The sequence below is a fragment of the Leptonychotes weddellii genome, chromosome 4 (genome assembly GCF_054177405.1).
Source record: "Leptonychotes weddellii isolate Sample4059 chromosome 4, ASM5417740v2, whole genome shotgun sequence".
NCBI lineage: Eukaryota > Metazoa > Chordata > Mammalia > Carnivora > Phocidae > Leptonychotes > Leptonychotes weddellii.
The window spans coordinates 168,315,075-168,342,016 of record NC_138372.1 but is presented as its reverse complement, the minus strand read 5'-3'; the positions used below and the strand labels follow the sequence as shown (position 1 = coordinate 168,342,016).

At 43.0% G+C, this 26,942-nt stretch overlaps 1 protein-coding gene across 17 annotated transcripts in view; it reads left to right on the top strand.

Annotated features, from left to right (window-relative positions):
• Positions 1–26,942, top strand: part of PTK2 (protein tyrosine kinase 2) — a 261,505-nt gene that overhangs the window by 98,192 nt on the left and 136,371 nt on the right. For 16 of the 17 annotated variants that reach the window (XM_081816607.1, XM_081816606.1, XM_081816604.1 and 13 more), the window contains 4 exons: positions 1,495–1,661; positions 12,834–12,921; positions 24,786–24,865; positions 26,874–26,936. In XM_081816607.1, the coding sequence (XP_081672733.1) occupies positions 1,495–1,661; positions 12,834–12,921; positions 24,786–24,865; positions 26,874–26,936 (398 nt within the window). The remainder of the gene's footprint in view (positions 1–1,494; positions 1,662–12,833; positions 12,922–24,785; positions 24,866–26,873; positions 26,937–26,942) is intronic. The other variant, XM_081816612.1, reaches the window with a different exon arrangement.

The window sequence follows — 26,942 nt, the reverse complement described above, 5'->3', positions numbered from 1 at the left end:
TAGGGGGCCGGCTGGGTTTCAGCTCCCGCTGCCGCTTGGCTGGGTGCCTTTGGGTAGGCACAGACTGCAGCGTCCTTCACGGTGGCCCCATCAGAAATTCCGGGCCTTGAGTCCAAAAGCGAGGAAGGACATTGATGCCTACTTCAGTTTCACCCAGACTTCTGTAGGCTGCACACTTTCTTCTTGTCCCACGGAGAACTCGTCTGCTCCACTGAGTGGCCTTTGACTCCTCCAGCCCGGTCCTTTGTCTGTGCTTTTCCCCGATGCCACGTTGACTCCTTCCCCTGTCACTCTCCCATGCTTGATACACAACCTTCTCCTGGGATCCAGTAGTCTGAAAAGGAGGCAGGCCACAGGCAGGTGCCACACGATGCCTTTAGCATGGACACACTGGGTCCTTGACAGGTTTTGCATATATAATACGTGTTACTTATCTTTACTCATGAGTAGGGGATGGGAACATCCTTATTATCAACAGCGTCATGCCCCAGTATAGAAATACTTAGTGTGTGTAGGAACTTTTTAAGATGTATCTTATATTACAAGTAATATGTTACTTTCACTTAATTGCTAATTTTAAAAAAACTGATTTTCTTTAGCAGTCATTTTCATGTTAATAGCAGCATCATTAAAAATTATGTATGAATGGCCTGAAGCACTGAGAAGAGTGCAGTGGATTATGATTAGCACACCCTCATGTAAGGAAGCAGATGGTCTCTTATATTCCCATGGGAGGCTTCCATATGTGCTGCCCATTTACATCCAGGTGCACAGTGTGACTTCTACAACCGTTCAGGCACAGGTCAAGACTCGGGGCTACCGCTCCTTTCCTAGTCCCAGGATAAGCTTCATCTTTGTGAGGCAGCCTTCCCTGCCTGCCGCCTTCATCTCTGAACTCAGGGGCACATTGTTAGGAGCATTAGGTTTGGGGACTATTTTAGATTGCTGCATTGTAATCTATAGAGAGCACGTAGCAGATTGGGTAGGCCCAACTTCAAGTAACTTCTCATACATCATTGATATTATCAGAAGCGTGGCCTTCATTGTATGTTTCTAAATGTGTTTCCTAAGAAATGACATTGAGTTGCAGCCTGATCTAGAATAAGATACCGTCCTGGGTTCAGAAAGTAGAACCCCCTCCTCAGGTCTAGTTCTCAGCAAGTGACATCCAGAGGGTGACCGGAATGCTTTGTCAGTTTCTGGGGATGATGCAGAGGTAGAGCTGCAGAAATGTATTTTAAGTTTCCATGCCTTGTTTATCACTAAAGAAAAGGGAAGAGCCTCGTTTTGTGTTTTTTCAAAAACTTTTCCTTGTTCATAAAAATACTATTTGAGAAAAGATTCCTAAGAAAAATTAAGTAATTTATTTAACTTGATACTCTTTTTACCAAAGATTTCTGATAACTAACTAAAAGAAATGAACATTGCATTAATTTTTAGCATACAGTTTTTTTTTTGTTTATAACAGTCATTTTTGTGGGGGGTATGTTTTAGGGCATCATTCAGAAGATAGTGGACAGTCACAAAGTAAAGCACGTGGCCTGCTATGGATTTCGCCTCAGTCACCTGCGGTCAGAGGAGGTTCACTGGCTCCATTTGGATATGGGTGTCTCCAATGTGAGGGAGAAGTATGAACTTGCACACCCACCAGAGGAGTGGAAGTAAGATTACATACCTACTTTGGTGTGACTCACACTTGATTTGTTTTGCATATTAAATCACACACAAGAGGATGAATGTCTTTGCTTAATTTTCATACTGATTGTAATTACGACTCCTGTATTAAATAAAATTGGCTGGGAATGATTAACCAGTGATCTCTTCTAGACTTCTGTTCAGTCTGTCTTTGTGGCACCACCGACTTTGGACTGCCTGAGCTTCTGATGGGTTCTGTGGTGATGGCCTTTGGCTAGTCACACTTCTCTTGTCAGGACTACTTTGTTTCAGCCTCGGCTCGAAGAGCTCAATTCCTCATTCTTTTCCTTTCTGTCCTGTTAGCATCCTTTTGTGCAGCAGGACTTCATGAGCCCTGAGGAGACCACACCTAATTATCTCATTAATGGGCAGCGTGGCTTGCTCCGTGGTGCCTGGTAACCTCCGGCTTGCCTGAAAAGAGTGGGTGTATATTTGACGTTCACGTACTACAGTTAAATTAGGTAGTGACTCATACTGACCTTAGTGAAACTGACATGATTGAAGGTGAATTAAAGGAATTCTCTACGATTGTCCTTTCTCTGGTTCTCTCCCCAAAAAATAATTTTTTCCACTGTTAAGCAAAGCAGCATGTGAACAGGAAATCGTATGTGTAAAACACTAGACTGTGAGAGAAGGAGGGCCCCGTGCACAGGCACTCTAGTTTTTGTAGACACAGCCACAGAGACAAAGGTGGTTGTGGATTGGGGACGGTGCTCAGTGTTGGTCACTTTCAGTCCAGCAACGTAAATTGATTAGAAGACACATTTGAAAAGAAAACATGCGAAGGTTAATAAATCTCTAGTCGAATACAATCTTGTCCTAGTTACAGTTTACCAGAGAAAGATACTTGTATTTTCAGGTTTATCAAACAGCTGGAACTGACCGAGCTGACAGGATATTCCATGATAATATAGTTGGGTTGGGTTACATCAAGGGCTAGCAGATTTGACCTCCAGCTATTTAGCCAATCAGATAAGTGTTTAAAAGCTACAAATACCTAAAAGTTAGTTAAGAATACCTGCAGCTATTTTTATTCAACATAATTCTATTACCTTCTTAATTTATATGGACGTGTCAGAGGCACACTTCATTATGCTGGTATCCCTAGTGCTCAGTAAAATGTTTGTTGAATGTAGACCTCTGAATATACACACTCTGTTTCTGTTCTTTTAAGCCAATTTATTTTGTTTAATTTCAAGTGAAGTTGAGTGGGCACTACTCTATTTCATGGAGCCTGAACCCTCAAAAGCAAGGCAGGCATAGACTGGGCGAGGTAGACCTTTGCCGAATGCAGTGCTGAACCTGACGCTGACGGAGGTGTGAAGATGACGCCATTTCTGTATCGTCACCACGGAGTGGCTGGAGCCAGGCGCCAGGCCAGCTGTGTGCTCTCTAGAATCTGTACAGTTGCAGCTTGTAAAATGTATATGTCACAGAGCTCCCCCCAATCTTATGAGGTAAAGACAGAGGAAACAGGCAACAGACTTGACTTAAGTTCCAATTACAGAGAGAGCTTGGGACACAGCTTTGACTTGAATGTAGCTGACTTCATAGTGCAGGCTTTTAAAATGAACATGCTCATCTCAGGAGGGCTACTGTAGTCTTAGCTCCGAGAGGTAGCCTGCCTGGCGGGTAAGATCAGTGAAGGTGTGTGGACAATAGGCTGGAGGCACAGGTGGTCCCTGTGGGTGTTTCTGGGAGGGTCAGGCTTCATACTGCCTGTCTGTGCACGTCAAAGGAGGTGGAGCTTAAGGTGTCAGTAAGGAACAGGAGACTATTCTAAAGGAACCAAGTAGATTTGAAAAAGGACCAAACACAAGTTCTAGAAACCACTGGATGGATAAAACAGCAAATTAGATATAGCTGAAGAATTAGTAAACAGAACTGTGGATCTGAGAAAATTTTCCCAAAAGACAGCATACAGAGATCAACATGTGGAAGGTATGAAAGCACATTATGTAACTTGAAGAATGAGAAGGTCAACCTGTTTCTGGAAGGGGCTCTCAAAGAGAATAGAAAGAATGAGGAAAAGGAAATATTCCAAAGAGATAATGGCTGAGAATTTTCTAGAAATGGCAAATACCATTAAGTCCTCAGGTGTAGGACTAACATAAGATCCCAAACAGGGTTAATGAAATAAATCTACACTTTGGTGGATTATAGTCAAATAGTGTACAAAAGAAAAAGAGATGATGCTAAAAGCAACCAGGGAAAAATTCACAATTCTCCACAGTTCTCTCCAAGTGGTGAGAAAAAGTACCTGGCAACCTGTATTTATTCGTCAGATTCAGTTACCATTCAAGAGCAGGGTGACAGAGGTACTTTCCTCAGAGAGTTTACCACCCAAGGAACCTCCTACAAATATACTTCAGGAAAAAGGAAAGTGATTTCCGAAAGAGGGTTTCATATGCAAAATAGGGTAGATAAAAATAAAGCATTAGCTCTAAAAACAAATAACAAGAAGAACTGATTTTTTATATTAAAGAAGTAGAACCCAAATAGTGGATGCATGTCAGAAGAGAGGTGATCAGAATTAAAGCTCTGTCAGCCATGTTTTAAAATTATGTATAAAAAAATAAAATTGTATATTAGGACAGCCATGAAACATTAAGAAGTAGATTTTATAACCTAAACAGGTGGGTGGGTGAGTAGGGTTAGGGAAACACAGCAAGGAGAAAAGGAAGGGACTGGAAAGCAGGACAAAGAGGAGTCACAGAATAGACTTTGGAAGTAAACTCAAGCAGACTAACAGTAACTGGTCAGAGATTGTTAGTGTGTGATTAAAAAATAGAAGCCAGCTATCTGCTCTTTATGACGGGTATCTCAAACAGTGATGTTGAAGACATTTTTATGTGACTTACAGGAAGAAACATTTTACCTTAAGACTCAGTACACATGCACATATATGTGTCTCAGAACTGTTTACATATAGGTCAAAAATGTACTTCACAAAACCATACCCAGCCTCACCAGTACACTGAAGTCAAAGGTTTTCATCCAGAGGCATTCTATTCTGTTTAACTTCATTTAGATAGATGGATGGTGGGCGGATGGATGGACGGATGGATGGATAGATAGATACAGAGAGAAAGGGATGGATGGATAGATGGATAGAAAGATGGATGGATGGATAGAGATGATGGATGGATGGATGGAAGGAAGGAAGGAAAGATGGATAGATGGCAGGTGGATGGATGGAAGGAAGGAAGGAAAGATGGGTAGATGGCAGGTGGATGGATGGATAGATGGATAGAAGGATGGATGGTAGGTGGATGGATGGATGGAGAGATGGATGGTGGGTGGACGGATGGTTGGATAGATGGATAGAAGGATGGATGGATAGAGAGAGAGAGATGGGTGAATGGATAAATGAATAGGGATAGATGGATGGGTGGATAGATAGAAAGAAGAATTTTCCTACCTTCTAACCAGGGGGACTAGGGGATTGGTATTACTTTATTAATATCCTATTTAAAAAGTTTCAAAACAGAAAAGCATTCTGAGGGATATGGAGGGCAACCACATAGTAATAACAGGCTCGTTTCACAAGAATTTATGAAGAGTAGAAATGGATGGAACTATTAAACTCGTAAGTTCCTAAAGACATTTCTCAAAATATATAAAGCAAAAATAATAATAAATGAATAAAACTTACCTCTCCTAATAATTAAAAAGAAAACAAACAATAGTAAGTAAGCAATTTTTAAATTATGTTTTTCACTATTCCTTTTAATGTGGAAATACGGAGTCCTGCACATGACAGTGTGTTAATTAGTTTGAAAACACTTTCCTAAATAGTTCATGGTTCAAAGTAAAACTCACAGTTTGCTTAGGGTCTGGCTGTGCTGCCTTGTTCCGCACCTCTCATGGGCTCTTCCCCTTCGTCCTCCAGTCCACCTTCCTGCAGGAGCTGACGCTGTCAGTCATTTCTTACCAGATGACGTTCTGCGCTTCGCTTCCTGCCTGCCCAATCCTATTTTATTGACCATTCACTGTCTTCCCCTGCTTAGCATTTAAATTTGGGGGCTGCTCCAGTGACCTTTTTTGCTCTTTCTTCTCTCTGTAGACCTGCCTTTGGCATTGAAATCACACTTGCATTGGCTAGATACAGGAAACCAATAAACCAGTTACTGCCTAACCCAGACAAAAGTCCTAAAAGCTGGTGGCTTGGGGGAGCAGTAATAGAAGGAGGGAGAAGCCGTTGTACAAGGATTTTTTAAGACAGAGCTCATAGGATTTTCTGAAGAGTCTTTAAAAATACACACATCCAATGAAATATATAAATCATTTCTGCAGAAGCTTCTAGTACCTCCTCATCATACCTTCAGCCAACTCCAGAGTCCTGATCATCTCTCAGCCCCGTCTGCTCTCGCTCTCGCTCCCCTTCCTGTGCCCCAGTGGCTCGTGCTCTGACATTTCTGTGCTCCCTTTTCGGAGCTGCTGGGTCAGGATCTTCTCTGCTGCCAGCTTTCTTGCCCGGTGAATGAGACAGACTTTTATCTTGGAGAACTTTCCACCTGCTCCACCCTAGCCACATGGCTGTCTTACTGGTTCTTGAACAAGCCAAGCATATTGCTCCTTGGGGTCTTTGTACCTGGTGGGGCTTTGGCGAAGGTGCTCCTCTGCCATTTCCAGCATGGCTTGGACCTCCCATCAGGTAGGGCAAGTGCTCCGCTGTCCCCTTTTCTGTCCCCGCCATTCTGTCTGTAGGGCCCGCTGCCAACCCACCGGCTGACTTTCCTCCCTCAGGGACTTGGTCTTACTCCCTGATCTGTTCCTGGTTTCTCGTTAGTTGTGCCTGGTAGGCACCCAGTAAAAACTTTTTAAGTAAAAATTGAATTAGTGGTAGTGAAAGTGTAGAATAATCCAAGAGGCAACACAGTATGATGGAATGGTAACGTGTATTCATTCCACTAGTGTGTGTCCATAGCAGTGTGTTCACACTAACCCACGTTGCTTACTATGTGGCGGGCGTCGTGCGAAGCACTTGGCTTACTTTATCAAAATTTATTCTTATTATGATAGTCTTATCAAGTGGGTGGATATTCACCTTTTGCCGTTTTACTTGTAAGAACGCTGTGGTTCCGAGAGGCTTACCAGCTTCCTGGAGAGCCTAGTTTCCATGGGTGGAGGGTGGAGAGTGGAGTCCATGTACTCAGCTGTTTCTTCTCTACTCCGGTGTAACACACATACATACAAGAAATGGAACGAAAGGTCATGTTTTCCTCTTGCTAGCAGGTATCTTCTCAGTTCAGGGGTGGCTCTGTGAGGGCAGCCACATGCCTGGCTTTAGTTCTGAGAAGTCAGATCTTACCCAAATGGAAGTGCCAGGACTCACCAGAGTAACTGGATGTGAATTTCCATTCTCGGGAGGTTTTTGAACATAGATCTTTTTTTGTGTGTGCTATCTGCTATAGGATCTGTTGATACTATCCAATAATCCTGAGATAGAAGCTTGCTCACTGGAGTCCTTAGCTCTTCAAACACCTCTGTAAGCTGGCTTGCAGCACACAGTGTGGTGGTAACCGTGGCGGGCAACGTGACCTTACAGAGGCCTCATGACTCGCCAGTGGGGAAACAAAGGGCTGGTTTGATAAATGGCTGTCCTTGTGCAAAGAATAACAACAAAGTTAGATCCTACCTCAAGTAATATACAGAAACCCACTTGAGATGGATTAGGTGAGAAAAAAGTTTAATGGAAAATAGAGTTGAATATGTCTCTGGTCCTGGAGTAGGAAGATTTAATACCCCCAAAATGTTCACTATGAAAGGAAAGAACAGATTTGACTTTATTATGAACTTCTGTGTATAAAAAGGTGTATTTTTTTAAAAGTGCAGAAGCAAGTTGCAGCTGAGAGGAGATATGCGCAACATATGTAATGAACAAAAGATGGTGTCAAGAGTTCTTCTGATTGATACGACAATTAGAGACAATTCACTAAATGGGCCAGAGACACGACGATATTGTCATAAAAGAGAAAACAAGTCTGGCCAGTAATCATAGGCAGCCGCTGTTGGCTTCATTAGCCCATTGGGGAGATGGGAATCGGGGCCACAAGATCCGTCTGCCACTCTCCACGTGGCAAAAAGTAGAGAGAGGTGGTGGCCGGCCCTGCTGGTGCGAAGGTAAATGGGTAAGTCCATCTGGTGAGCAGCTGGAAAATCGAGGTGTTACACACACTCTAGATCCTGCAGTTCCACTTCAGATTCTGTCCTTGAGAGACTCTGAGCTTTCTGTTTGGGGCTAGAGATGCAAGGTTGTCATGCAAGGGAAAATGAACGAACGGTAGGCATGTGGATGGCAGTATGGATGAATCGTAGCCACGTGACCTCATGACAAAATGAATCTCCCAGGACAGTATTGTGAGTACACTCAGTACCACTGAACTGTACACTTTATAAAAAGGCTATTTTTTTTTTTTGTTACGTGAATTTTACCTCAAAAAAAAAAGTAAGTCCCAGAAGATGGCGTTTAGCATAAGCTTTTATAAAGTGAAGAAAAAAAAGAACCTAAAAGAATATTGTTGGGAACACATCAGTTGAGTAAGACAGTATGGCTCATATAAGTAAAGGACCAGAGGGAAACCATCCAGAGCCTCTCCGGGAGGAGAGCACTCGGACAGATTTGGAAATGATGCCTTTAAAATGAGGATGGGCTCTCAGTTTGCTGGTTTGTTAATTAAGCATTTACTGGAGGCTTCTGCACCAGACATGAGCAGCAGGAAGATAGTTCAGTTTCTGTCAGTTTCCGGTGGGTCTGCGGCTGCAGACGGACTCTGGCCAGGCTGGTTGGAGAGCGGTTCTGGAGGGTGTTACGGAACAATCAGTCTGTGAATTTCTTTTTATTCTCAATATGTATCAAAAGTTGCAAGAATAGTACACAGAAGTCCTGAGCTCCCTTCACCTAGCTTCCCTAAAATGTTGAAACTTTCATAAACATAGTACAGTAATTGAAACCAGGAACTTAACATTGATACAGTACTATTAACTGATTTATAGATGTTACTCAAATATCTGCAGTTGTCCCACTTAACATCCCTTTCCTGGTCCAGGATACCACGTGACTGTTTACTGTCTCCTTAAGTCTTCCCTAATCTGGGACAGTTCCTCAGTCTATGTCCTTCATGACCTTGACACTTTTGAAGAATACTGGCTGGGTATTTGTAACGTGTCCTTCAATTTGGGTTGGTCTGGGTTTTTTTCATGGTTATATTGAGGTTATGTGTTGTTGGCAAGAATACTACAGCCAGGCTGTTGAACCCGTCACAGCGCATCTTATCAGGAAGTCTGTAATGATGATGTGACTCTTTCATACAGGTGTTTTTAACTTGGATCATTTGGTTTAAGGTGGTGGCCAGGTTTCTCCACTGTAGAGTTAACTGTTTTCTCCTTTGTAATTAAGAAATACCTGCTGGGGGGATATATATTGAGACTATGCAGATAGCCTGTTTCTCATTGTATTCTCACCCATTAGTCTCATTACCATTGATGATTCTTTCTTACAGCTGTTACTGCTAATAATTTTTGCCTAATGATGAATTTCTGTTTCCATCCTTCTTTTGAGGATTTTTAAATGGAAGTCTGTTGTGAGAAAGAGCTGTCCATACCACATTATTTGCAAGGCCCATCAAGAAACGACATCTGTGTTGTTTCTGGAAGTTGTACTTTGTTTAGCTACATGCAGACTGGCTAGCTGACCCTTCTGTGTATCAAGGTTAACAGATTCTTTGTCCAAACACTTCCTACTCCTCCCCGCCATTAGTTGGTTAGCTCATGGGTATCTTGGTGCTCATTGTGGGTGGTGAGACTGAGGAGGTTAGTGTCAGTGGCCTTAATAGGAAGTTATTACTCAGAAGAAGCAAAAGGATTATTTATTTGGGGCATGTTATATTTAACTGCTATTCGGAAATCCATGGAATGGCATATAGCAGAATAGTGGGAATGTGTTTCAGGATGTCGTCAGGCTCTTGGAACAGTAACATAGTAACAGAAGGATGAGGAGAGCACTAAGTTTCAGGGACAGAGATGAGAGGGGCATGGGAGTGTCAGCACTCGTGGGCTGTGGGCTGTGGGGGTTGGGTGCCGTGGTTTAAGGACTGAGCCGGCGTGTTGGAATGCGGTTAGACCAGGCAACCTTGGGCAGTTCAGCGGGGCTGTGGGGGGCAGATAGGCTAGACTGCGGATTGAAGCGGGGGCCAGAATCCTCCTCACGGTCTGAAGAGCTTGCCTACCTGCACAGGAGTCAGATCAGTTCTGTCCCCTGGTTTCGAGCCGCAGGGCCCTCTCTCGGTTTCGTTTTGCTCCGCAGCATCAGTGCATGTAATTGCTGCGGGGGGGTGGGGGGGGGCGTCTGCCTCGTGACACCTGTGGGACCTTGAGCCACTTACCCAGTAATGCCCTGAAACATTTTACCCGTCAGTGAAAACAGGGTCATCACTTCTCAGCCGGGGCCTCCTGCTGCTTCCCCTGGTCCCTGTTGTCCTATACACTATCGCCTGCCTGCTCTGAGGAATGTACCTCCTGCGACGACCCTGCTGTGCTCACAGTGCTCCGAGCCCCATCATCATGACAGGCAGGGGCCTCCGTGATCTGCCACCTCCCGATCCTACCTCGCCCTGCAGCCTTCCTGTGGGCTCGAGCTGCCTTTGCCTTCCCGTGCATTCTCTAGCCTCAGGGCCGTCAGCCATTCTCTTCCATCAGATTGGAACTCTTGTCCCTGCACATGACTGAATGACTCCTTTCCTCCCCTCAGATCTTCATTCAGGTATCACTGAATCAGAGTGTCCTCTGCAGGCTACCCTGTGCAGAATATAGTTCATCCCCTGTGACTCCCCTTACCTTGCTAATTTGTCTTTGTTGCATTTACTGCCACCTCATAGATATTTGTGTACTTGCTGTCTGACTTTCACCACAAATTGTATATAAACTTTTCGAGGGTCGGCACTTTGCCTGTTTTATTCCCTGGTGTCTTCCCACCCCCTGGGGTTGTACCTTGGCTGGTCTGGGTGCTGGAGTCAGTATTTGTGGAGTAACTGCTCATGTCATAAGCAAGCCGTGAAGCCCACGATCACTCTGTGCCACAGAGTGTGCTCGGTGGTCTGTGCTCACTAGCTCATTTATTTCTCCCGACAACCTTGTGAAGACACCAAGGCGCAGAGCGGTGATGGCAGACCGTGGATGGGCCACAGAGCCACAGGCCCAGCCCAGGCGGCCCCGGTCCAGCGCCCACGTTCTTCCTGCTTCGGTCAGGGCCATTGCTGACCACAAGGAGGCTGAGGGTCACGTCCTTATCACCATCACTGTCAGGCCCAGAGTAGCCATGAAGTGTCCGTTGAGGCATCGTCAGCATCGTCAGGCTGCTGGATGGTCACAGCAGGGCCCAGTGTTTGATCCAGGGTCTGTTTCCTTATCGTTAAATGCGATAACATTCCTAGCAAAAGCCTCCTGTGGCCTGTTTGATCCCGAACGTGCAGCCTTGGGACCGATTGCTGCTTCTTGCAGAGCACCGTCTTCCTAATCTGCTCAATGTGACTCACTCCACGTCTGTTCTCTGACGGTTATGTGGCTTAGGAGAAACAGTGCATGTAAAGTGCCTGGTAAGTCCTCAGTTCAAAATAAATGAACTCTAGTGTGCTTCCACAAATGACCGCCCCACATAGAATACCTGCAGGAAATTGTTGACCTCGTTCTGAGGAGAAGCAGAAGGGAACCTAATCATTTGGCGGTTGTGTGTTTTAATGATGATGGACACTTAAAAATCTTAGCAGAACTTGTGTATGTGTACCTTGCATTTTTTTCCACCCTTAAGTGAACCAAAAGAATTGTATTTACTACTTTGTTTGCATGTTTTCCTTATGAGACTATTGCATTTTTTTAAACATCAGTAAATAAAACTTTAGAAAAAATAGATCTTCCTGTAACCTTTGGGTAGGCAAATATTTTATAAACAAAACACTACAAGAATTTCCTAAAAAGGAAAAGAATAAATAGGGCTGCATAAAAATTATGAACTTTCTTCCTCAAAAGATAACATTAAAATAAAAAGATTTTTAAAATAATTTTTACAAGAAACTATCCAGAAAGTGAAAGACAAGCCTTGGAGTGGTAGCGGATAGGAGTGCCACAATGGCCTCACACCCTGAACATGTAAGGCAGGCAGGCCTACAGGTCAGCTGGGGGTTAGGGAGGGGGGACCCACAACCCTTCAGAAAAAAACAGATGTTTCACAAGAGGAGATTTCCAAAATGGCCAGTCATCAGATGAGGCTGCTCCCAGCCCACTCTACACTTACCGCGGTAAATATCAGTGAGTGCAATGAAAGAGAAATGCTGGGCAGAGGTGGGGGTGGAGAGGATCCAGAACACCCCATGCTGGTACGGCTTCTTCAGCTCCCTGATGGGTGGCATCTGTAAACGCAGGTGTGTGTGTGTTATACTCCAGTCCAAGCCCATGTGCCCAACAGGAGTGCGTACACACGTTCACCAAAGGACATGCATGAGAGAGAGAGAGAGATATGGGGAGAGCATTCTGATGAAATTTGTTTCGACCACTCTTGAAGCATGGCTTCCTGAACAATTAAATTATTTTATTCTTAGAGGAAGAAATAAAGAGTGTTTACAGCAGTATCCTCATAATAGCCAAAAAAAGCAGGAATAACTCAAATGACCCTTAGCAGTGATGTGGTATTTCATGCAATACAGCACTTTCCAGCTATGAGCGACTGTCAGCTGCTAGATTGGGTGAGTCTCACAAGAAAGCCAGTGAATGAACAAAGGCCAGACACGAAAGAGTACGTTCTGTGTGATTCCATGCGCATCAGGTCAGCTGTTGGGGAAAGTGTGGGGAGATGCCTCCCCTGCCCCGTGGTGGACAGTGACTGCTAGGACCGGGTGCCTTCTGGGCTTCTTCCCTGCTCTGTGTCCTTGCAGGATCATTGAGCTCTAGACATTGAGGTGCAGTCTTTGTGCTGAAAAGTTTGAAAATTAATGCTTAAAAATTGATTGTATTTTAGCTTATTTTTAAAATAACATTTCAGAGTAATTGGTTATGGTATACTCACAGTAATGCTGTTAATTGTAGATTATGAATTGAGAAAATTACTTATTTCTAATTGTTCTATTTTGTGAATTATTTTTTAGATATGAATTGAGAATTCGTTATTTGCCAAAAGGATTTCTAAACCAGTTTACTGAAGACAAGCCAACTCTGAATTTCTTCTATCAACAGGTATAGGAGAGTGCTTTAATATACTTTTCTCTTTGTGTCTTTGGATCCTACTTGGTTTTATTTTAGAATTAGATAAAACCTAACATTTGGGAGAATGTATATTTGTCACAGTATGGCAGTGAGAGACTTTTACCCAGTGAGTTTTGTACTTTTGACACTAAATTTTTGTATGCTTGCGCAAATCCTAAAAAATACTTCTTTAATGTGGAGACAGTAAATCCTAAGTGACACAAGCATTGGTTTGTCTTTAATTCAAGTATAATTATCGTGCTTGAATATCAACAAATTGGTCAGGTATAGAATTTATTGTCAGAGACAACTATATTCATAAAATCTCAAGAGCAGTTTGCACAATAAAGGCAGAATTGACTTTTTTGCACTGAGTTACTTGCTTTTTACCCCTTCAAATATTAGTTAAGCAATAAGCACATGTGGCGTAAATGAACCAACACAAATTGGCCAAGTATACGTTGCTTGTTAGTTTTCACAAAGAACAAGTCCGAGGAATAGCTGACATTCACACACATGTTCTGCAGTCAAGTGCACTTGGTCATTCTTTGTTTTAATAAAAATACTTATTAAATGTCTGCTGTGGGTCAAGAATGCAGAGGAAATAAACGAGATAGTCTGCCCCCTAAATTCCTCACCTGGGTGAGGATCTCCTGTGAACAGGTACTTTGTGCTCAGTCCTCTGTTGTTGAGAAGCACAGAGGATGTGGCCGTGCACAGGAGGGTCTGCTAACTCCGTGGAGGTGCGGAACCCAGGTGGCTCTCCTGGAAAGTGTCACGTGAGGAGTCTCCAGCTTTGTAGATGAAGAAGAGATGTACTTTAGGAAACATGGTGCATTTAAACCTGAGCTAAAAAGTTCTGAGAAGAAACAGGAGAGGAGATAGAGCCCACATCATGAAAAGGGAAGGTTGTAGGTTTTCTCCTGCAGAGTAAAGAGTAAGGAGAGCTATTTAAGGAATGCAGTTAGTGAAATGTCTTGATGAGAATTTTTGTCGTTGTGAAATAAGACCACACTGATGTGATGGCAGCATCTGTCATGGACTAGATGGGTCTTAAGAAGGCTGCAAGCAAGTTAGGAGGCTCTCCAGCCACGTAGGCAAGAAATGGGGGAGGTAAAGGTCTAATTAAAGCACATTTAGTGGGTGGATTTGATAGGGCTGTGAGACTTATCCAAATGGACATGAAAATAAAGAGGTGGAGTGCATCAGTCCAGGTGCCTAGTGTTGGGAAAGAGAAGAGGTAGGCTAACTTCAGGAGGAAGGCAGTAAGAAGGTAGGTCGTTTTATTTCCCGATGTGACAAAACTGGATATTCCTGCCTATAAGATCCAAGCTGTAAGAGCAGGAAGCCAAGGATGCTGTTTCCAGATATTGGGTCTGTTTTCTTGTGCCATCGGAAATGTGAAGTGTGAGGTATGGGGCCAGACAGGAACTTGGGAGGTTTACCTCGATACAGAGTTGCATGGGAGGGGGAGTTTACGTTTGGCAAAATGGAAAGAGAAAAGTCATGTTTAGATCCCAGTTGAGATTGCTGGGGGCCCACTCATACTGCAGAGATGATTTCCAGTTTACAAACTGCTCCTCATATGTGTTTTCCCAGCTCCTCCGTAGCCGTCTGATGAGCCTTGTGTTTGAGTGAAGGAGGTGACAAGAGAGTTTAGTTAACTTATACATTTGCCTTGGGTTTCTCTCTCTCATAAATAATCTTTATCACTTTTGGCATAATTTCTTTGAAAAAAATCCACCCCCCGAGGAATTCTATGACTATTTAGTGACACAGATTTCTGGAATTCACAATACAGGGTTCATTAGCTCGCAGTCCCTCCCTTTCATAACTCGTAGGCTGACCTCGCAGTCAGCCGCGTTCTTGTTCCTTCCACGCTGCTGCCAGCTGTCCTAGTTTTTCCTTTGACGAGACCTTGCTTCTGTCTCTGACTAAAAGTATGTGCTGGTGTGGCCCCAGTTTTCTCTTACTCATAGGACATCTCTCACTGCAGCCTGTGTCATTCTGTTGAAGTCTTTATGGGACCTGAGAGGGAGCGCACATACTGTCGTGTGCTCACTGCGTGTAACAGCTTTGTGAGTCTCCCTGCGCCTAAAGGTCTCATCTACTAAAATAGGTGTATTACCTATCCCGATAAATGAGGTGGAATTGTCCCCCATACACGTACCCCGTCATTATTTGACGTTCAGGCAGCGCCAGGCTCCTGAGGATTCAGCATTTACCATCTGCAGGTCACGACACAAGAGTGAACGGCACCTTCTAGGATAGGACATGTCCCTCTCCTTCCTGTGCGCCTCCACCCCACCCTCTGCTTTCTCCTGTTCCTGCACTTTCTCTTCCTCAACCTGACCCTTTTTAATCTTTTATAGTTGTGAAGTCATATGGCACATTTTTAGGAAGTCCTGAAAATATTCTAAAGCATCACTTAAAGTATCTTTATCCTAATAATTGCTTTCATTTTGTGTGTGATTTTATAGTATTCTACCAAGTACCTGTATTTTAAAAGAAATACAGGTGCAGTCATGATACTGCCCCTTGCCCATGTCGATGGCTGATCCATACCCGTGTCCCAGGGACAGGAGACAGGGAGGTAAAGGTGTGTGCAAACCAGAGAGAGGAGCGGGCAAGGCGGGAGGACTATTGTCATCACAACCAGTGAGTTGGCAGCTATACTAAGAGCCATGAGTATATTCGTATCCTTCAGGTTGGTATGTGGCACTGTTGGCAGTTTGGTACGGAAAAATAGTTGAACATTGGCAATTTAATATTCAAACTGAGAATTCTACTTCCAGGGGTTTACTCTAAAGAGGTAAGATCTACATGCATATGTATGTAGAAGGTGCTCATAGGAACAGTGCACCTGTTAACAGAAGGGAAATTGGAAGATTGTGTCAATAGGGTCAGTAAAAGGTTGGTTAAATAAATTCTGCTGAGTTTCAAATGTATTCACCCATCCTGACGAGAGAGGTACAACTCTGTACACGTGGAAGGCATTATGTTAAATGCTGGTGTTTAAAACAGGCCGTGTATAGAACATATATAATGTAATTCCATTTATGTGAGAAGATGTATGATTTTTATTTTTACCCTGATCTAACAAAGTTTTGAAAATAGTATGATTTTTGCATTACTGTTTTGACAGATATTTATATATTTATTCAGCTTCTTGTGCTAACCTTCCAGTGCAGAATCTGTCCTGTTGCACATGTGGAAATTCTGGAACTATTATGGGTGATCCATATGTTCACCTGTGCAGGCAGGAAATGGGCTTAATACCATTGTTGAAAAATCAGCTAGGAATTCAGAACTTCCTCCTGTTTAAACATGCGTGCGCACACGCGCGCACACAGCGTAAGTAAAAATTTGGCCTTTCAGCAGCTATTTATAGCCAAGGCCTGTTTAAATGCGAATGAAACTGAGATATTTTGTAAGAACTTGAGTGTGGAAATTTTCACTGAGTTCAGGGATAAGTTATTTAATAGAAGCCTCAGAGTTAAATGATAGCCATTCTGTAATTTTTAAAATCTTTACTATTTGATGAAAATATGTAAGATGTATACATATATGCATATGTATATTTTCACTGAATTCCAAGCTAAATGGATCCATTTTTAAGGGGCCCAGAATTGATGACCTTGATTCTTTTTAATTGTTTAGTTTGGTAACACCCAATACATGTATGTTTTTGTGCGGTGTGATACTTAGTACTAGCGTGAGTGCCTGTGATCCTATGGCCCAAATGAAGAGAACATGCCTGATGTCTCCTGGTCCCCTGTTCCTGTCACATCTCCCCGCCCCCACCCTTTCACTCCATGCAGGCAAACCTGGTCCTGTGTGTCCATCATCCCCTTCCTTACTTCCCCTTGCAAGTTGTCACATTTCACAGTGAGTGTGTGTTTGGTTCTGGCCTAGGGTAGAAGCTGACCTGAGATTTTCCCTGAGCCCTCTGCATTCCCTCAGCGGCCTGACTAGGGTTTGGATATTGTTTTGTTTGTTTGTCACCCAGCTCATAGAAGCATTCCAGAAGATTAAAAAAAAAAAAAAAGTTTTATTCAGCACTTTTAGTTGTTTTCAGTGAGCAGCCTTGTCAGGACATTTGGTCCACTGTTTTGGTAGAAATGGAAGTTGTCATAAGGTGATTTAAACATGTATCCCATTTGGTTCATTTCTAAAATAATTTTGAATTGTGGTTAGAGACTGTGGTTCATTTGATACTAGTTGTTCAAACTTTGTTTAGACCTGTTTCAGCACCTCCCACCTCCCACCTACTGAGATTTTGTCAGGGTTCTGGTTTTGCTGGAGGAGAACGTGTGTTCTGTGATTGTTGAGTAGAGTGTGACGAACACCCATGAATTCAAGATTGTTGACAGTGTTGTTCAGGCCTCCCGTGTGGCTAGGATTCCTTTTCCTGCTTTTGGGTACAAGTCAGGCCAGGGAGTGTTTTCTCTCAGAACTCTGATGTTTATTATTGCTGTTGAGAAGTTGGCTGTCATCCTGACTTTGAAGGTGATCTGTCTGTCCTTTCTCTCTGGGTGGCTTTAAGACCTTTTCTTTGTCTTTAGTGTTCAGCAGTTTTATTAGAAACCAGGTGTGGATTTCCACTCATTTTGTCCTGCTTGACCTGTGATGTGCACCCTGTACCAGGGGCTCATCTCTTTTCATCAGTTCTTTGAAGTGTCTTATGATACCGACTCAGACCTTGCCTTTTCTCCCTTCTTTGTGACTTGGCCTGAGGTCCCCATGTGGGTCCACATTAGAACTGCTCTGGCTGCCCTCCCTGTGCATCCACTTCCTTCTCCTGTCTTGGCTCTTTGTCCCCCGGGGATCCACGATTCAGGTAAATCTGTCACGTCACTGCCCACTCTCCTCAGCCGCAGCCAACTTTGATGTGTAATGCATTTGCTGAGTTTTTATTTAGCAAAATGTGTCCCTTCCCCCTTTAAGAAAATCTGCCAGGCCGTTGTTAATGGCTCTTACTGTTTTCTGATTTTTCTGCCTTTTATTTCTTTACCATTTCACCATGGTGATGGTTTACACTGACTCTCAGTCAGTGATACGTTTCCTTGTATGTTTGTTACGAGCTGTTACTTGGTTGAATTTCACATGTGGGAATCTTTAGGGTCTAGCTTGGGGATGAGTAAATAAATACTCCTGAGTGTGTTACCTGTTGTCATCTCTATTTTAGAAGAACACGTATTTTTATTATTTTGGCTCTTTTATCAGGGTAGAAATAAAAGAATTATATTTGGATTCTCTCTACCACTATTCCGATCCAGGAAACAGAGAGCACTTATAATAAACTACCTTAATTTTATTATTTAGAAATTTCAGCTATGCCCACTATTCATTTTGTCCATTGTTTTGGATGGTGTCATGCAGGAAACAACGTCAGTGGATATATTGAATGTTGGGTTACTGGTTGGAGATTATCTTGTGGATGCACAGTTTCAGTTAACGATGTCCTAAATGTGACTACCAATGTGAGATACTGCAAATGATTCACTAAATGTTTTTGACCCATTTTAGAATATTCTGAAAGATATTAATCAGCACACTCTAAAAATAAACTAGAATCTTGTTATAACCCTATTTACTGTAGAGCAGAAGTTATAAAACTAAGTTGTTTTTTTTTTTAAAGATATTATTTATTTATTCATGAGAGACAGAGAGAGAGAGAGAGAGAGAGAGAGAGGCAGAGGGAGAAGCAGGCTCCCAAGGAGCAGGGAGCCCGATGTGGGACTCGATCCCAGGACCCTGGGATCATGACCTGAGCCGAAGGCAGACGCTTAACCATCTGAGCCACCCAGGCGCCCTAAAACTAAGTTTTGATGCTAAAGCTAATGGCTCATTATAAAACAAGGAAAGTATGCCTTACCCCGAAATCAAACTTCTCCTTTGCCATATAACATTTTATTCCTCTTTATCTCTCTGAAATCTCACTTGTTAAAGGTGTATTTGGTTGGCAACCTTTTGCAAATAATGGTGGCCATTAGTTTGAAGAGTGATGCCCATGTTTGGTCAGGAAGTTGTCATATTAACTAAATCTGTATTGATGCCGAACTTGTATAGAAGTCATCTGGCACTTGAAGTTTTCAGCTCTTACAATGCATGGGTCAGACATGGTGTTCCCATTGTTTTCTCCTACAAATATTTTAAGATTAAAATGAGTACAGTTGACCCTTGAGCAATGCGGGGTGAGGGATGCTGACCCCCTGCACAGTCATAAATTCATGTATAACTTTTGACTCTCCCAAAACTTAATTACTAATAGCGTAGTGTTGATCAGAAGGAAGCTTTACTAATAATACAGTCAATTAACATATTTTGTATGTTGTTTGTATTATATACAATATTCTTACAATAAAGTAAGCTAGAGATTAAAAATGTTATTAAGGAAATCATAAGGAAGAGAAATTACATTTACAGGACTGTACTGTGTTTATCAAAAAAAAAAAAGTCCATGCGTGGCTCAGTCGGTTGAGCGACTGCCTTCGGCTCGGGTCATGGTCTCGGGGTCCTGGGATCGAGTCCCACATCAGGCTCCCTGCTCCGCAGGAAGCCTGCTTCTCCCTCTCCCACTCCCCCGGCTTGTGTTCCCTCTCTCGCTGTGTCTCTCTCTGTCAAATAAATAAATAAAATCTTTAAAAAAAAAAAATCCATGCATAAGTGGATCCTTGCAGTTCAGACATGTGTTGTTCCTGTGTTACCTGTACATCCATCCATCCTGTCCTGAAAACATTACCTGTAACATAATTATGACTTATTTGACAAAAGGAGTTCTGGTAGGAAGTTGAAAGAAGATACCAAGGGCAGAGCCGTAACCTCACCCTGAGGAATGGAATCTGAACATGCCTGGGGAAATATTGAGGTGCCAGGGTGTGTGGTTTCTTGTTCCTGTGATTTTTTTATTCAAATTTTTTATTTTTACGAGTTTTTATTCAGATAATTGTATTATCAGAAATTGATTTCTTTATCTGTATTTTCTTGGATATAAAGCTTTCTGCCAGTTAAAACATTTTGAAACGGCAGCTCCAAATGGGAGATTCTTTTAACTTTTAATTCTTTTAAAACCTGACATTTTCAACGTGGTAATTATCAGCTATCCTTTTCCAAAAAAAAAAAAAAGGTAAAATAAATATAGGTCTAAGTCTGACTTATTTGAAGGTCTATTTTCTGTACTTATTTGATAGATTGAGTAATGTACATTTCTTCTTTTTCCACTGCTGTATATTTTTGTTGATTCAAGAAGCGCTCATGTTATTGAGGATTCAGGTAAATCCTGCATAGTTACTCTATTCAGCCCATATTTCTTGGTCATCCTTCTGTATGAAAGACTTCAGAAATGGGAAGGCATTATACATTTGCCTGCAGCCCACCTGAGGGACTTTGACAGACTCTCACGCTGGTAGGAACACTCTGGTCGTCGAGTCCCCAGAACCAATCTCAAAGCTTAGTCACTCACTAGGAGGATTTACAGAACTTGGGTTGTTTGATTCTCTCGCAGAGTAAGAAGAAAAAACTAATGAATATAAATAACAGTACTTGCCACAGAAGGAAGTCCAAATATACCCTATTTTTTGAAGTAGGAAATTGACATCAACATGGACACAGATTAATTTGAAAAACCAAACACCGGGGATGCCTGATGGCTCAGTTGGTTAAGAGCTGACTCTTGGTTCCAGTGCAGGTCATGATCTCAGGGTTGTGAGATTGAGTTCCGCTTTGGGCTCCCTGCTCAGCATGGAGTCTTCTTGGGATTCTTTCTCTCTCCCTCTGCCCCTCCCCTGCTCACACACTCTCTCTCTTTTTCTCTAAAATAAATAAATAAAATCTTTAAAAACAAACCAAACACCAGCTTTCAGAAGTCTTTTCTTGAAAGACGCTTGCTCAAGTGCTGCACTTGGGGTCAGCACACAGTAGTTGTCTGTGACATGAAGAGAGAGTGGCCAGGCGAAGCAGGCGGTGCATGGGAAGTCATTACGTCAGCCCTTGTAGGCAGCAGGGTGACGGGATGTGCTTCCACCCGCCCCTGGTCTTCTTGTAGAGGAAGACTGTGGTCTTCCCTGTGAGACAGTTTGGAGGCGATGTGGGCGCACGCTGAAGCCTGACTTGTAGGGGTGGGCCGACTGGTGCTTGAGTCCTCACTCTTAAAACACTTGCAGTGTGACCTTGGGTGAATTAACTTTCCTGATCGTTATGTGTAAAATGGGATTACTAACACCAACCTTGAAGAATTACTGTAAAGATTGCAAATAACATATGTGAAAGCATGTACCTCGGCCCTGGTGGTACTCCTTAAATAATAGGCAGCCCCTCTGTTGTCACCTTCATTCTCGTTAGGCTTGTTCTAAGGCTTTACATTGGGGATGATGGTACTGCCAACTCACAGTGATGCTGTGAGGATTATAGGACATGTTACATACAAGTCTGCCTGCCAGGGTGCTCAGTATATTTAAGCAATTTTATCCACATATACACACTTAAATGCTCAGTAAATTGCATGTATTTCACAAATGAGAGGCAGTGAATTCCACTGAAAGTTAGTAGGAGATGAAAGGTAGTCAAGAAATGTCTTATAAGAGAAATGAACACTGAGCATATAGAACCCTGAGTCCTAAAAATGCCTGAGCACAGCATCAGTATGTGAATGTGCATGGTGGCTTCAGAGAACGTCCTCTCTGGGGGGGCCGTCAGGGAAATCGGATGGGGTTCGCTGTCTCCTCTTGCAGACACAAGCTGCCACAGGACTTGCGGTAGGGATGCAGGGAGCCGAGGGTCTGCTGGGGTGGCTTCATGTGGGGTCAGTCCACTCTGCAGGGCGCATCAGTCACTTCAGACCATGGGCACAGAGCTCTGAGAGCGAGAGCAGTAGACTGTTGATCTAGGAAAATAACTCCTAGAGCTTTTAAGTCATGTTCATAATGGGATTTTCTACAGAGATTGTTAAATTATCATGGCCTCTGTTTGCATTTTTGCAACTAATGTGAATCTGGTTTTGATGAATGAAAGTATATGATTACGTTTTGCCACCTGTGGAAAGTGCTTAAAAATTATAATTAAGCTTTAAGATAATTTTGTTAACTGTGTAATATTCCATTATATATACACACATACCACATCTTCTTTATCCATTCATCTGTTGATGGACATTTAGGCTCTTTCCACAGTTTGGCTATTGTGGACATTGCTGCTGTAAACATTGGGGTGCATGTGCCCCTTCAGATCACTACATTTTTATCTTTGGGGTAATTTTACTCAGCATGTAATTGATATTCTGCTGTGGTTTCTTTGAAGTCCTAACCAAACTATAAACTAAGATCGACTGTTTCAGTCAGAACAACTGTGGTGTTTCTCTAACTCACAGAAATACATGTCTTGATGTATCTCTTGTGCCTTTATTTTTGTGTGCAATAATAAACCTACTTAGGATGCAAAAACTTTGTTTTTAAATTTGGATTTATTTTTTGCTATATAGGAGAAAGGGCCAGTTGAAGTATAAACAAAATGATTCTAGGATTAAAGCTTTTAACTTAATTTAATGGATTGAGTAAATCAGTTTGAATCAGTCTTAAATACCTACTATGTGTAAACAGTAGAAATTACTGTTGCTTATTTACATGGAAAATGATATTTACAGAGGTACCCAAACCCCAATTTGAAGACTTTATTAATTCATTCATTTGCTCACTTACTCTGTTAATAAATATTATTAACCACCGAGGTCTAGGTGCTAATGCAGAAAATAAGGCAAAGGTTTTGAGAGGAAATGATGTTCAGATCAGAAATAGCATATGGTTGCCTATGGCTAGGTGACTGGTCATCGCTCCTCCCCTAAGAGAAAGGAATGAGTAGGTGAGTACAGTGCACATCGGGTTCTGGATTCTTGGTACATTGAAGAGGATATTCCCATCGAAAACTTTTCACTGTAAGAAAGACATGTGGTGAAGTGGCTGGAGGAAGTGTGAATCATTGTGTTGGCAAACTTCCTAGGCAAACATTGCTGAGTTTCTGGGCAGTTTCAGCCAACCGTTTGAGGTTTGGCATCATGAACTGAGGCAAAGCTTATATTGTACTATAGTTTCTTTTTTCTTTTTTTTTTTTTAAAGATTTTATTTATTTATTTGACAGAGAGACACAACGAGAGAGGGAACACAAGCAGGGGGAGTGGGAGAGGGAGAAGCAGGCTTCCCGCTGAGCAGGGAGCCCGATGTGGGGCTCGATCCCAGGACCCTGGGATCATGACCTGAGCCCAAGGCAGACGCTTAACGACTGAGCCACCCAGGCGCCCCTGTACTATAGTTTCTGTAGTTGTTCAGCAATAAGCTTGGCGAAGGAGGTAGGTGGTTTGTTTAGTAGGTGTTGGTTTTGTCAGAGAGTTAGAATAAAGGGATAATTAGAGATTGGGAAGTTGGGGGGTCTTTGCAAGGGAAGATCAGGGTGATGATATATGATGTAAGGTAGACAGAGTATTTAACTGGGGGGTAGAAATCTTTTGAGCAAGTGAGCTGACAGGCTAGGAGGTAATAGTTGAAGAGCAGGATCTTTGGAATTTTTTTTCTAGGGCAGAGGTCAACACACTTTTTCTGTGAAGGGCCCGAGAGTAAATACTTCAGAGTTGAGCACTAAGAGGCAAAACCAAGGGTGTTTGAAATACTTCTATAATAAGAGACAAGACAGATTTCCACAAAATTTTGTATCGGTGAAATTCATAATACAATGATTGAATGTAGTTTTTTGTAATACAGTTCTGCTAATGAGAATAATGGACTTCCTTTGGGGGGAGTGATAACATTTCACTAACTGAGGTTCAGAATAGTGCTCTCTATTGTCAGTTGCAGATGTTGATCTCTTGATGCTATTCTATAAGGAGATCTTACATATTTCATCTTGGGAAGTGTCTTCACACTGACAGGTGCTCTCAGGTCCAGATAGCAGTCTGCCAGGTACTGTGATTGAGCATAATCATTACTCAGAAGGTGCTTACGGAATTCTTTTGGATTCTTCTCTTTTTTTTAAATTTAAATTCAATTTAATTAACATAGAGTGTATTATTAGTTTCAGAGGTAGAATTTAGTGATTCATCAGTTGCTTATAACACCCGGTGCTCATTCCAAGATTCTTCTCTTTATATTAGATTTTACACATGTTATGACTTTGCAGATTAATCACATACAGGTGATGGTGAGGTGGAAGCATGTCATTTACAGAGTTGCATGGATTTTGAAATATGTAAATTTTCTTTGCCCTTGCCATTGGGGTCCAAAGAATGCTGCTGGGACTGTCTGTAGTTTGAGTTCAGAAAATACATCCACTGCAAATTTGCATGGAAATAGAGATCTTTTTCTTGCTTTCGCTTGTGACAGCATGGGGAGGGTCTAAAGCAGTTTGCGATTCAGATGATGTTAGTTGCTTCTTTTTTTTTTTTTTTAAGATTTTATTTATTTATTTGAGAGAGAGAGAATGAGAGAGAGCACATGAGAGTGGGGAGGGTCAGAGGGAGAAGCAGACTCCCTGCCGAGCAGGGAGCCTGATGCGGGACTCGATCCCGGGACTCCAGGATCATGACCTGAGCCGAAGGCAGTCGCTTAACCAACTGAGCCACCCAGGCGCCCGATGTTAGTTGCTTCTTAAAGTCTAAGTGCTCATGGATTAGATGAGTTCTTAGTAAGAGTCCATTGTATTTCCGTAGCTATTTTTGGTGTTGCTCATTTCTGTATCCAGCATCCAGCATAATTATTGGCCCAGTGTGTCTGGAGGATGTGAACGGCACCCTGGAAACAGCTGTGGAATGGGTGACTCTGCAGTGTGCTCTTCTAACGCAGCTTTGTTTCCCCCATTCCTTCTGATTGCAGGTGAAGAGCGACTACATGTCCGAGATAGCTGACCGCGTGGACCAGGACATTGCTTTGAAGCTGGGCTGTCTAGAGATACGGTAAGGTGGTAACTAGGCATTGAGGACTGTGCTCATCAGCGGTGTTCATTAGTTTTGGAAATTATCCAAGTATTTTCCTTTTCCTCATAAAGATTACTAATGAAATATTGAATAAAATTTGAGTAAAAATTTGAGATTTTGAATTAGGTTGTCAGTGCTACTTTTAGAAATCTTAGGATCTTTTAAAATGGTATTTCATTGTATTTGGAGTGGAATGATTGATGAGAGCGTGTGAATGTAGGTAGGTCTGAGAGAGCTCCCCAGTACTCTCCTGGGGTAATAGAAGTGTGCTGTGTCTGTGGGATCCCAGGTGTTAGCCGCTCGCCACCCCACCGGTGGGCTGAGGGATTAAATGTGCTCGTGCACATCGCTTAAATGGAAACATAAATAGCCGCATATGGCCAGTGGCAGCCATGCTGCAGGGGTGAGGGAAATGGACATCTGAGGCTATCGTTCTTGATTCTGGTAACATTTGTCACCGTGTGTCATGTATTCTATGCCACCATTTTAATTTTGAATAAAAGAGTATTTTACCTTTTTCAGGTGTGATTTCAATTAAAATTTACTTTAGGCTGCTAGTTTAAGATGAGTTGGTTAAATTAGCCAAAATTTGATGATGTGTGCTCAGAACAGTTAGTGAGAATTTCCCCCCAAGATCATTATTTTTTATACTGCATGAGGCTGTTACATACCAGTCCGTACAGGGACCCGAGGGTTGTTCAGCTCTTCCTTAAAACTTGTGTTCAGTTCTTTTTTCCAGTAACAGCAATCGTCCCTCACTGGTCTCTTCGTGTTCCTGTCCCACCCCTGAGCCCTCACAGGTCTAGGCAGAAAGCATACTTGGGTGTCCCTTTCTCACTGCAGACAGTGCTGTACTGGGTTATGTGGGGCAAGGGTCAGAAAGTACCCGCTGTTGCACGAGTGGTGCTGGGACTCCCTGGGTTCTAGGTCACCTTCCTGCTCCTTCCCACTCTGGCCTCCCGTGCTGTGTTTATCCCTCTCCTCTGTGCCCCGTTCAGTGTCCTTGATTTCATTATGAAGTAATGCACTGCAGGAAAAGCCGGACAAATCAGCCTCCCCCTCCAGGCCCCTCCTCTACCTGCTCCCCTCCCCCCCGCATGAATAGAAAGCGAGAAAACCAACTAAGTGACCCTTTGGGGGTCCTTTGTAATTTTTCATCTAAGTCTAGTACTTTCATTTTAAGTAGGCCAAAGAAAAAGCCAAACAAATTTGAAAAGCAAAACCAGTATTTATATTATTATAGACAGGTTTGAAACAAAGTCTCATTCTCCTGTAACATGACTTGAGATGATGCGTCATATCCCGAGTGTCCCAAAGCAGCTCAAGCCAGAGCTTAGCCCTTTGCAGGATACTGTGTATGTGCAGAGAGAATCCGACCCACGCGTGGCAGGTTCTGCAGAGAGAGGACCTGGCTCCAGTGAGACCTGGCTGCTTGAATGGGTAGTCTGGAGTAAGAGAGTGAAGTTCAGACACTGAACATTCAGAATGGTAGACAGCATTTCCGGGCCGGAGTCTGGCCCCTCTGCCTGCAGAGCCTACTCGGATCGTTCTGTCACATGTCCGTGCACTTCCCCTAGGTGACACGTGCACCCCTGCGGGAGTCGGTGTGCTTGCTGCCTGCCTGGCCATGGCAGGAGGCTGGTGTCCCTGTAGCCGTCCTGCTTGTGCGAGCAGTCTCTGACGGAGAGATGAGCACAGCAGCCGGCGGATGGAACTAACCTCCTTTACACCTGGAGTCTTGTGTCTCATCTTTACAAAGAGCCAGACCTGCTTCACATTAAAAGAGAAAGCAAGATCGTCCAATAGGACAAAGTCTGTGTTCACTGATCTCTGCCTCACTGGGGCATGGGAGTAAGGCCAGGGATGAGATTCGGTCTTTATTAATAGCATATCAGGATGTCTGTGGCTGAGCCGCAAAGTAGTTACCGTTCAGCAGCGTAGACCCTCCTTATACGTGTGTGTAAATATATGTCTTCCCTGGTTTTAGGCGCTCGTACTGGGAGATGCGAGGCAACGCGCTAGAGAAGAAGTCCAACTATGAAGTGTTAGAGTAAGT